The sequence below is a fragment of the Hemiscyllium ocellatum genome, chromosome 19 (genome assembly GCF_020745735.1).
Source record: "Hemiscyllium ocellatum isolate sHemOce1 chromosome 19, sHemOce1.pat.X.cur, whole genome shotgun sequence".
In the NCBI taxonomy this organism is placed as follows: domain Eukaryota; kingdom Metazoa; phylum Chordata; class Chondrichthyes; order Orectolobiformes; family Hemiscylliidae; genus Hemiscyllium; species Hemiscyllium ocellatum.
Window position 1 is genome coordinate 52,749,133 of NC_083419.1, and position 12,672 is coordinate 52,761,804.

A 12,672-nucleotide genomic window follows, 5' to 3' on the forward strand; every position below is an offset into this window, starting at 1 on the left:
TCTCCTGATTTAATACCGAGTTTTGACAGATTTTAATTTGGTGACACAAATAAAACCGTATGTGAAGCTGAAAACGCAACGTCAATGGGTGTGACATTAAAGATGATATGACCAACTTAAGTTGTTCAGGGTTTCCTTTACTTTCCATTATTTAAACATTATCCAAATAAAAATAATTAAACCGCCTGAGATTTTAAACATTTGTGTCAGGACAGTCCAAATGAAAATGCTCACTGGTATCACCAGTGGAGAAACTCAGTTGGTCTGGAAGCAGCGATGGAGAGAGAAACAGAGTTAACGTAAGTCCAACATGACTCTTCTTCAGTTCTAACTCTTGCCCCTCATGTTAGAGTGGGAGGCCTTCTGGCTGCTGGAGTGAGTCAGAGCTCAACAAATGACCAGAACCAACAAATAGAGCAGGATAGATTAAAGCCAGTTCAAGTACATATGGAGTGCACTACAAATGACTGAAGACCATAAGGCATAGGAGTGGAAGTAAGGCCATTTTGCCTATCAAGTCCACTCCACCATTCAATCATGGCTGATGGGCATTTCAATGCCACTTACCCGCACTCTCCCCATATCCCTTAATTCTTTGCTAGATTAAGAATTTATCATTCTCTGCCTTGAAGATGTTTAACTTGTATGCAAACTACTGTGGGTAGCAAGTGGGGTTAATAGTTTGAAAATCAGTCCCACTGATAATTGGGCAAATATTAAACCAATGCACTCCAGTGGAGAACATATGAAACACTTGCCTGATGATTTGAATCAGTGGGTGGAATTTATTGCCACTTGACCACAATACATTTGGTGGCCAGGTAGGCATTTAATCAGAAGTGTTTTGGTTAGGGTGGGTGAGGGTGACATTGTTTTCACACTTCCAAAGTGATTCAGTCAATAATGGTTCAGCTCAGTGATGGCTTCAAATGGTCAATTAATGGAGTGACTCATGCCAAATATTCATGGCAGGTGATGGGCTCAGCCAGAAAAGAGCACAGCAAGCAAATCCATGCAGACTATCTTTTGGGCTCATTTGAGAGGGGAGAGGAGGGTTAGTCCTGCCAAGTGTAATGCCTGCACCATTGTTGACTTCCAAACCATCTCCCTTATGTCCTGTGACTTCCTTTCCTGCCATCAATCAGTTATGGCCCATAATCCAGTGATGGCCAATTGTGGGTGTAGTACTGGCAGCTGCCACCATTTCCCGGCTTGTGCTTCTATTCTAAACAGCTGCTTCTGGAGACAATTGTCATCCCAGGGAAGATCTGCCAATGTCAACTCATGGGGGACCTCTCACCTGGTTGACAGCCTTCAGCCAAGACACCCATCACCTCCATTAAATACAGCACAGTATTCCAAGTGCACAAAGTGCACGATTCTCATCTGGTTCTTTCAATCTTCCAATGTAGCCTTAGCCAAAACCTTGAAAAAAATACTGTAAGTGGCCATTTTTTAGTCACTGTTTCTTCAACAGTTCTGTTTATTTTTCACTGGCAAAACTGTTGCAGAGGCAAGTTCTATCTGAATTGTGGTCAATAGAATGTATAAAATGGACACTTTCCATTTTTAAAAAAAATCTTTCTTTCTCCTTCAGCCAACAGAAATTAATCCAGTGCAATCAGAGCCAATTTTACTTGAAACTCACACGGCTCCCGTATTTAATCACCAGTGGGAAGAGAAGAGTGTGGAAGCTGAAAATGAAAAATCCATATCCATCAATGACAAAGAACAGAATGCAAATGCTGTTCCTAATGAAAAGTATTTTGCCAAGGGAAATGAGGAAATCACCACAAAGGTTACCATTCCCGATATTATTTATCCCCCCTCCATGACTGTGGTTGAAACAATATCCAAGGATACTGCACTGCCCTATGAAATCATGATCTCTTCCATAGCAGAGGACTCGGATGATTCTTCAGCCGTAGGACCCCTGGATTTGAATGAAATTTTCACCACCACCCACCAAGCAAGAATTCCAATTACACCCAAAGAAACCCCACACTTCAGTACTGCAACAGAACCTGACAATATATTCAGTGTACCCAGCTTTGGCATGAGGAATATTCCTCAGGCAATTACACCTGAAGATGGTCTCATGAGTAATTCAACTCCCAATTTGTTGTCTGAAACAACGATTGTCATACCTCGTATGGATTCTGGAAAAGAGCAAATGATGTCAGCCAATGAAAGAATTAATTCCCAAGAGCTCAGTGTGGTTCCTGATTCTGTCGCTTCTGCAGCAACAGTTTACCCAAATATGGTAACCCCTCCCACCAGGAATGTACTTGCGTCGCATGAGTTGTTTTCTGAAACCCTTCTTCCTCCTGACCAAGAAACATACCTACACAGTACTCCAGATTCCATTGACAGATTAAATACCTTACCTAAAGAGAAGGAAATCCCAGCTACCTCTCCTTACTCTACTGGTGAGATGGTGTTTCAAACTACCACTGTGCCCTCAAACAGCGAAGTGTCCTTTCATGCTACCTCTGCTTATACCCATGATGAAGCACAGCTGCAGCCTACTCCCTCCTTATTCAGTGCATCTTTTTATCAATCTTCTGCTTCTGCTAATAGTGAAGTGTTTATTCAAATGACAAGTCCTTTATCGACTGACCCAATGTCTCTGTATGTGACCTTTGATTCCCCGGCTAGTGAGACATTTCCTCCTTCTGCCCATGTTTTTCCTAGCAGTCAAATGTTGCTTCAAGCTACTTTTGTGGGAGTGTCTGGTTCATCTCCACCAGCCAATGTTGATGCTCAAGCTACCCTTCCTTTAGCTAGCAATGTGGTGTCTCTTCATACTATCCCTGCTTCCTCCTCTACTGAGGTACTCCCTTATGACCTTCAGAGTTCCTCTGAAATTCCAGCATTACTCCATGTGACTTCTGCTGCATTTAGCAGTGAGTTGGTGCAGCATACCACTACTGCAATCTCTGTTGGTGACCTGTTGTTTGAATCTGCCCTTCCTTTACCCAGTGGTGTGATGTCTCTTCAAACTTACCCTAGTTCTAAAGAGAATGAAATATTACTTCATGTTACTCCTGCCCTTTCCAACAGTTTGATGTTGCCTTTGACTCCATTTGTTGTTCCCAGTGATGAGACTTTGAATGTTACTTCTGCACCCATTGTTGCTGACACTTTGCTTCAAGCGATCCCTGCTTCCTATGAAAGCAAAATATCTTCGTATGCTCCTCCTGTTTTTCCCAACAGTCAAATATCAACTGCAACTGCTCCTGCTTTATTCACTCATGAATTATTGCTGCAAGCTACTGTTAGTCTCTCTGGTAGTACAAGATCATTGAGTGATACCGAAACATTGCGGAAAAATGAGACAATGCTTTATGTTTCCCTCATGCCTTCCAGTGATAATGCACTCTCTTATGTTTCCTCTACTGTTTCCAATAACCAGTTTTCCGTTCCTACTAGCCTACCTTTATCATATGGTGATGCATCGTACATTTCTATTCCAGCTACAACTCCTAGCAGGGAGCTAAATGTGCAAGGTCCTGCTGCTCCCTTGCCAACCCCTTCTGTGCCTTCCTCTGTCACATTGCTGAGTGAAAGTCAGGATGGTGAGCCGTGGTCTTCTGGTTCAGAAATTGATTTGTCTGAGACAGATGGTAGTGTTCGGACAACATTTTACCCCAGATCTGAGGAAGAAAGTCACATAAGTGGGCAGATATTCAGCACTACAAAGGAGCAGAATAGTCAGTATTCCCAGATCTTATCACAACCACCTGCGTCTTCTGAAGAAAACGTATTCCTCACCACTCTTAACTTCAATTTAACAGATTCAGATGCGGACAGAAATCACGACATGGCAACAGCACTGACGCCAAAAGCATCCACTGGAAAGCACAAAAGACCAACAATAGTAGCAAGACATAATTGGACCACGGCAGTAACTACGAAACAGTCCCCATCATACTCTAGGACTAGTACCTTCCTGACCACTGAAGAGGAGAGTGGTTCTGGCCAGAGTACATCTGATAGTCTAACTGTTAATGAAACTTCAGTGGTGTTAAGTTCCCTCGAGCATAATTATAGAGCGTTAGACAGTACAACAGGCACAGGTAAAGCAGCAGAACCAAGGACACCACTGCCTTCAGCTCCATCTGTAACTAGTGGGCTTGAAACTACTTTATTCGACATTTATGAGGCAGGTTAGTTATGATTGAAAGCCATTTGCAAAACTAAAGTTGAAATCAATGCAGCTCTGGAGGGGATGATCAGCAACCTTGGTAGTGGGATCCTTATTAATGCCGGAAAAGGCTTAGTGCTAAGATGACCTGCTCATTTCTGTATCAATGTGACTGTAATCATGGTTGATGGGGTCAACAGCCAATCAATGTCTGTAAAAGCCAGTAGAATTTTAGCTTAATGTAAACCAAACTTTAAATATAGATTTTCAATAATTCTGATTTGGTAATGATCCAAATTAAGTTAGAATTGCCATCAGACTTGTATATTATGCTTCACTTAACTGCATTGTTCTCAATTTATTCAAAGCAACCTGAGAAATTGAGCTATCATGAGACTGTTTGCTGAGTAGCATAGAATGATCTCCTATCGTGTAAACTGATGCCAACTGTGAATAATTTATATTACAATATCAAGGTTCAGCAAGTGTTCAAGCTTCATCATAAGTGAGCACTGGGTTAGCATCTTTGGTAATTTGAGAAATATGCAACATTGCAATTGAGTAATTTAGTGGACCTTTTACAGCAATTGCAAATATATTTATACGCTCTTCAAGGAAATTAGTGAAATAAATTTTGATTCGAATAGCGGATGGTAGAGAATATATCATTGATTAGACAAATGATGGTGTTGCATTCACAAGTATTCCCTTATCAACTCTTTTCTAAGTTGTGACAGTAACAAGTCCTTGGCACAGGTTTTTAAGATATACTGTGTTCCTCACTTCCCTGACTCATAGTCTAAAATATTATGAAAGTCTGGTCTTTTGGGCTAGGGGAGAGATTCAGTTTGCATAAAGTAGCCTTTAATTTTAAAAAAAAATCCATTACCTTCCTTGCAAAGTACTATGGAACAAAAATTGAATAATATTGCTACAAATCCAGTGTGCATAATAATTTTTGGTCAAATGGATGCAATAGTGTTTGAGTTTAAAGAAGGTCTGATGTTTTAATCAATATAATTTAACTTCAATTTGCTGTCATGGATGCCTTTCTCAATATGTGGCATTGCATGAAAATTTACAGAATTTGATTTTTTTAAAAGGTATTTCAACTGGCAATATCAACCAACTTCTTATAAATTATTTTAAGATGTGTGTTTTAGAGAATAATACTTCTGAGAGTTTCAGTAATGTTATTATGTTATCGCTGTCAATCCTGATATGTCTTTGTTGTCAACTGAATCCTCATAGAAATGCAAGGGAGTGAAACCTGTGTTGTTGTATATTACTCACTGAGCTGTGTGGTGTCATTCAATTTCATAGTATGAGCTGGTACAACAGTAGATTAGCAATTAAGCTTTCTTACAGTCAATGTGTTGATCTATATATCTTAGAGTCCGATTCACATGTAATACAAATTTCCTGTTCCTACCGGAAGGATTGTAGTAATATAGTTGGTGATTGATGAATCATTTTGGAGTTAATTCTGACACAATTAAAAGGTGGCAAACAAAAAATGAGCCAAATGAAGCTGCAACCAGATACTGTGCTGGCTCCATTTTCCTGCTCCTCGGATGCTGCCTGAACTGCTGTGCTTTTCCAGCACCACTCTAATCTTATCCATTTTAAACTGTCTGTTGGAAATCAAAGAGGTTTTCCAATGTATCCACCACAAATAGGTTTCTGCTATGCTCTTCAACTCTCAACAATGCTAACTCACCACTGATGGCAAGTTAACATGTCATTTTGTAGCTGGCAAATATACAATGTTAGTGATTACACCAAACAGTGTAGCATAAGCGGATGAACTTAGCATGCACTGTTGATAGAATTGCTGCAAGAATATAAAATAGTGGGAAAAGAAATGGGAAGTTAAGCTGTTTTTAAATAGTGTATAAAATGAATAGTGTATAAAATGTAAAGGTATTTTGTGATACCTGAATCCTGTTACTCACCACAGAAAGCCCATGGCTTATAATAGTTAGTGAGAACAGGCTCCTCTTCCAGAACCCACCAATAAATTGGAAATTGGGGGTAGAGTTGGTTCATTTGTATCACAGCACTGTCATTTCAGTCATTTATTTTATTTGGTACAATAAGCTTGAAGCATTCCCATCTGTACATCTTTTCCTGATCTGTGATCCTAGCATGCCACACTTCAAAACAGGAGTTTTGTCAAGCAGCACTACAGCCCCTATGTGTAACTCTAACCAATTAGTCAAAAATGACTTCAGATCTTTGTTGAACTGTAAAAATAGCATACATTAAAAAAATGATATTGAGGGACAAATATGATCATGTGGCTTTGCAGGAAATATTCAACTATCCAAAGAAAGCAACTGTCAAGTAATCAATATTTCTAAGCAAAAAGACAGTATCGTCTCAATCTGGTAGGTCTGTTAATCAGAGCTTTTAAAAAAAATGATAAAACTGAACATAATCTCATAGAAAGCCAAATTTTAAAAAACCTAGTAACATTTTGCAAATCAAGTACATTGTAACCCTTTCCCATATTTATTCACCTTACTTAAAGTAGACACATTGTTACTTCATTGTTATGTGGTACAACAGTTATGCTAAGCCACTCGTGTAATTGGATGGTCCAAAATTAATTGAAAATATTTTTCATACTTCCACAGATTTCTTCTATCTGAGGTCCATCCAGAAGTCATCAGCTTCTGAAAGTAAAGGAGCAAATATAATTAAGATGTAATATCTATCAGGGAATGCCCACAACCCTCAAAAACATAGGCACTGAACATTGGTCCACACTTTACTCATTTATACCTAGTGACAGGAAATTAGGTTACATCTTGCAACATCCATCAGTATGTATTCATGAACACTGCCATACCCAGGAAAGGCTCTACCATTAACCCACTGAAAAAGACATAACATTTGTTAGGTGTTTGGAATTTTGGTATATCCACTACAAAATGGTGAAGGCAATTTATCTGCTTAGAATGTCCATGACCCCATCATGTTTTACATAGCAATGTTACATTGTGTACAATTTAGCTAAACCTCCTTGATGGGCAAGTGTTTACTTGTGTGGCACAGTGGAAAAAGTTCAGCAGCCAGCCTCCAGCCTGGAGTGTTCCTATACACAGGTCCCCTAAGCCCTTTCACGACCATCAATGCATGTATTGGGATTAGGTTATCTAATTGATGTGCCAACGTCCCAAAATGATCAGTCTCAGAGTAGCTTTTGTGTGATAGATTCATCCAAAATCCATACCGTTTTATGATGAATTTCTGAAAGAAACAAATGCACTTTGCAGTACAACACAAGCAATGTTAGAGTTTATTATATTCTACACATCTTATTATCCCTTCTCTGCTTTTTCACATTTCAAAGAATGTTTCCTGTAATTACCTCAAATTTTCCACAATATAAATCTAATATATTCTCTAATTCTATTACTTAATAGTAACTTTTTTGTTGGTTGGATTATGCAGTACAAGGTTAACACGTTCATGAAGACATCATTCTGAAATACATGAGCTTTTATATATGATCATTTGCTCTGTATCTTTGACAACATTTACTATGATCACTTTTTTGTAGTGCCTTTTATATTTTCTATTACAGTCACTTCAAAATGCACTGAAAACGTTAAAAGAAACTGATAATTTTGTGTTGATTTATTACTTAAGAAAAAAACGTAATAAATAGCTGACTGGAAATTACATTCAGAATTTTAGGAATACGCATGGTAAGGGATAATAAAGAGCTTCATGGTATTTGTTTTGCCATTAGTCAGGGCATATCATTCATATAAATGAAGTGGATCATATTTGATGAAGTTGAACAGTAGAGATTCAGAAGTTATTGGTGCATTTTACTTAATTTCTTTGGGTTGTTAGGGAAAAATGTTCTTCAGGAAATTAATTCAGTGTAGTGAAACCATCATGTTCATTGTCTGAGCAGGACTGGGCTTAATGGGACAAAACACTGACTCAGTGCCAAAAAAGCAAAAATTTAACATATATGTTCACCTTATATTGTCAAGTTCTTTCTTGAATATTTTACCTATTTAAGATTCTGCCACTGACCTATTTTTGCCGTTATCCTGTGTAGTTGCCTCTAATGGTAAATATCACTGTTGAAGTCAGTCTCGTAGTGCAATAGCTCTATGTTCTTACCTGGGTTCAGGTTTGAGGGATGAATTAAATAGCACCTTAACAATCTTCCCATCTGTGTGACCTCCTTGAGATCCTCAAACTTGCCTTGTCAAAGTAACCTCCTCCACTCCCCACAATCATCCTGATCTCTGTACCTTTTGCCTGGTCCAAGTTTAATGAACATTTTAGGAGGTTTCTAGTTGGAGAGAATGGTCCATTAGAAAATTCAATTGTGTAGATAATTCCCACAGAGTCAGCTGTATCATGGCTTCCACGAAGTCCAAATATCTAACTCCAGTGAACCTTGCACCAGCACTTTGATGCCCATCAGAATATCAAGACCTTTACTTTCTGGCTGATATTTGCCATTATTGTGCACATTGTCCATGGAGAAAGAAAGAGATAAATTGTAAATTGCCACAAGTTGCTGGCTGATTTGTGATGCTTCGCTATCAGCAACACAAAACAGATTCTTGCTCTTAATATCCCTGAGAGTTTCATGGAATTGCACTTGAATTCTCCACACCTTAATTAGTCCAGTAGGTATTTGAATAAGCAATCTTTTAACAGCCTGTTAATTGCTAGTGGCTGCCAATTAACTTCCCTTCCCAAGAAAATAAATTATAAATGTGGACTGCTTTGAACGATTTCAGCACAGCTGCTCAGTGGTTAGCATTGTTGCCTCACAGACCCAGGTTCAATTCTAGCCTCCGGTAATTGCCTGTGTGAAGTTTGCACATTCTCCCCGTGTCAGTCTAAATTTCTTCCCATAGTCCGAAGATGTGCAGGTTAAGTGGGCTGGCCATGCTCAATTGCCCATAGTATCTAGGGTTGTGTTGGCTCGGTGGATTAGTCATGGGGAGTGCAAGGTTATGAGGAGGGTGGGATGCTGGTTGGAGGGTCGATGGGGACTCGAATAGCATACTTCCTCACGAAGGATACTATGATCTATTTTAAAGATGCCATGTTATTTTCCATCATTTTCCCCCTCTCAAGTCAATCTTCTTTTCCTTCTCTTTATTTCTCACTCTGCTCTTTTATTCAACCCATTAATCTAATTGGTGAAGAAAGTGCATATCCCGCTGCTTCAAAATCATCATACAACCAGCAACTTGTGTTTTTTTTAAATGAAAACCTTAATGTGCAGTTAAGCGTATAACTATCTGAAATTGCCACTGTAAAAGAAACCTGACCCATTTTTCAGATAGTATTTATGAAAGCAAGCTGACACTTTTTACAACGTGACATTTTCTTGATATCACTGGCATGCTGCAGGATCATTAAAATCCACATATCTTTCAGCAGTTATCAAATTTGTTGTCTTAACCAATTTGTCGTTGAAGACAGTCTGTTTTCCAACACCCCACAATGTCTGATTGGGATTATACAGAGTGGAGGTTTTCTAGTGAAGTTACATCATCACACTAAGTTGCAAGGCAAATTATTTTCGTGTTTTTTTGGCAATTCATATGTGTAGTTACAGGGATGAATGAATTCAGATGTATTTTCAAAGGTACATGGGTTTTTATTTTTGTTGTTTTTTGATTCACTGGTTCCATTTTTTAAGAATATTGAAGGCCTATGTATTAGCTATTTAGAGGAGGAGGAAGGACAACCAAAGTTCACAGGTTGGTTGATTCTCCATATATAATTCTGCTAAACTGGTTCTACCAGTAACACTGTCAATTTGAATTAGAAGTGATTCACACAAAAAGCTTTAGCCAACAACTCATTTTTATTTCTTCACCTTGATCATCATTTAGAGGGTTAGCTAGTTATGATAGTATTGTTTGATGCTTTTCAGATCTTTACATTGCAATACTACAGACTTTCAATGCTTTGGTATTTTGATGCAATGTACTGTTACCTAACTGCCCCATGTAAACTGTATAACTAGAACCTTTAGTGTCTGTATAACGTGTCTCATTAGCACCACAGTCAGGGGCTAGAGTGGGCATGGCAGCTCAACGTGGCCAGTTTTATTTCAGAATGCACTAGCTAACATTTGGTTCTAGGCTAAAGTCAATTGAACTGCTTGGGAGGCTCAGGGAGTAACCACAGTCTGCATCTCCTAACAGGACTGGAAGGGATAAAATAATTACATCAAAAGGTAATTACTGCAACAAATTGAGCACCATCCCAAATATGTTCTAAATAGTTCTTTCATTTCACTCTCAAAGAGAGAGGCTCCGTAATTCTTTTAACCTCCTGGCCCTTTACCTCACCCCAATCTCACTTCTTGCACAATTACAGTGCAATTACACACGGCTAAATCAGTATTTTTTAAAATTCCACTTCACATTGAAGTACGTTTTATTAAGGGTTATTAATTAGATTGACAAATTGCAGACTATAATGAATGACATCTGGTTGGACTATTAAAAATAATGACAGAGTTTTTTCCACTATTGGGTGCCAAAACAGATATTGACAGTTTTATCTGAAAATGGGTAACTCTCTTCAAAAGCCAGGCATTTTATCTCCATGATATTTTCAAATGGGCCCTAAGTGCATTGTTGCAACCTATCATGCTCAATGGGGATTTATGGTGAAAAAATAGCTTAATTGGCAGAAGTCAATTGGCAGGTTCAAAAGAGTAACTATGTACAACAAGAACATTGCTTTATAGAGATATTAACTGTATACCGGCTAATTAACTGAGCAACCTACAATCGTCCTAATCCAGATCTGTTATTTGCAATAGTTGTCAGCAGATGGCATCATAACAGCAGACGCAACATTGGTAGGAACAAATTCCTGCAGCTGCTGGAATCTGTACTGAAAACAACAAACGCTGGAGATCACAGCAGGTCAGACAGCATCCAGAGAGAGAAAGCAAACTAATATTTCGAGTCCACGTGACTCTTCATCAGATCTCTGATGAAGACTCATCTAGACTCGAAAAGTTTCAATGCTGCATGACCCACTGTGATGTCCAGAATTTATTGTTTTCAGTTGCAACACTGGAAGGATTTTGCTATCCTTGTTCATTGTAACTTGCCGAGTTTGTAACTCATTTAACTTGCTTTCATTTCGGAAAATGTTTACTGTTCTTTCTCATCAACCGCATAATGTTGCCAGCCCTTGCCCCTTTCACAAGTGCTGTCACACCTGTAGTCATTGCCACTCATCTGAATACCTCTATGCACTTATACCACATGCTAAACCAAGACACCTACTTCCTTACATTACAGCTGCTAGATCCAAATGATTCTGTTTCTTTCTCGTCAACAGCCTATCCCTACACATGCAGTGTTCCCACAAAACTGTTAGCTGCCCTTTGCAACACACTATACAACGTGAGACCAGCTGTTGAGTCAAACATTAAAGGAGCATTTTTCAGGCAGTCAAGATAGAGAAAACAGGGCAAGAAAAGTTTTACAAAAAGCAGAAGGTAAGGAATGGGTTTGACAGCAAGAGATACAGATGGCCTCATGAGAGAGGTTTCTGAACACCCGTAGAAACAAAGGGCTGAATCATGCCCTCCTGACAAGTGACTGGCAAGGTAGCTGGAAGGAGATATTGTCAACTGGGTTGGCTTCAGAGATACCCACTGTCTCCCCACTTCCATTGAAATGAAGTTTGAGGCAGGAAGATGCCACACTCGAGTTCCGCAGTCCACCATCAATTGAAGCCCTTAAGTGGTTAATTGTTCATCACTTCAGGGCCTCATTATGATCACTGTGGTTAACTCTTTCCTTGACAGGTAAGAACCGTGGCAGTCATAGAGTTGTAACTTTTTGATTGGTGAAATATAGGCATGTTGGTGGGTTGCCTCCATCCATCCAATCTGAGGAGTGATTGAAGACATGGATGGGTGAGGCCTGAGGGTGGTGATAGTCGTGTTGATCACTGCAAGTCAGCCCACTTTACAACTCCATCTCCCCAGGCTGTGCTTTCCTCCTTCCCCATCCCCATCCCCCACACTTCAAATTCACTTACCTTGCCCACTGTTCCTGGGGTTTTTGGGTCCTGTGCCACCAGCTGGCATGGCCTCTGAGGCAGCATTTCTGATTGACTGGCATGTCAGTTGGGATAGGGCATCACTGTCCCAGGAACGGATGCACCAAAATCCCTACCAAGTGACCACTTGTGTGCCTGAGAGACTCAGGATCCTGCAGGCTCGTCTGTTTGTGCTGCTGTGATGTTGCCCCGTGTAGAATGGCATTCAGAATAAAGTTAAACATCACATAACACCAGGTTATGGTCCAACAGGTGTATTTGGAAGTACAAGCTTTTGGAGCACTGCTCTTTGGTCAGGTACTGAAGAGCTATCTGAAAGGAAAAAATGCTTTGAGGCAGACTTCACGAATGAAAGGAAGCAATGGAAAGATAACAGAATTTGACTATGAGCAGGGACAAAATAAAGCAACACAGGTCAGCTACAGAATGGTTAACAA

At 39.5% G+C, this 12,672-nt stretch overlaps 1 protein-coding gene across 5 annotated transcripts in view; it reads left to right on the forward strand.

Annotated features, from left to right (window-relative positions):
- Positions 1 to 12,672, forward strand: part of ptprz1a (protein tyrosine phosphatase receptor type Z1a) — a 255,622-nt gene that overhangs the window by 179,915 nt on the left and 63,035 nt on the right. For 2 of the 5 annotated variants that reach the window (XM_060839467.1, XM_060839468.1), the window contains exons 12-13: positions 1,598 to 2,429; positions 3,798 to 4,169. The exons of 1 other annotated variant lie outside the window; for it this stretch is intronic. In XM_060839467.1, the coding sequence (XP_060695450.1) occupies positions 1,598 to 2,429; positions 3,798 to 4,169 (1,204 nt within the window). The remainder of the gene's footprint in view (positions 1 to 1,597; positions 2,430 to 3,797; positions 4,170 to 12,672) is intronic. 2 more of the 5 variants (XM_060839469.1, XM_060839470.1) reach the window with 2 other exon arrangements.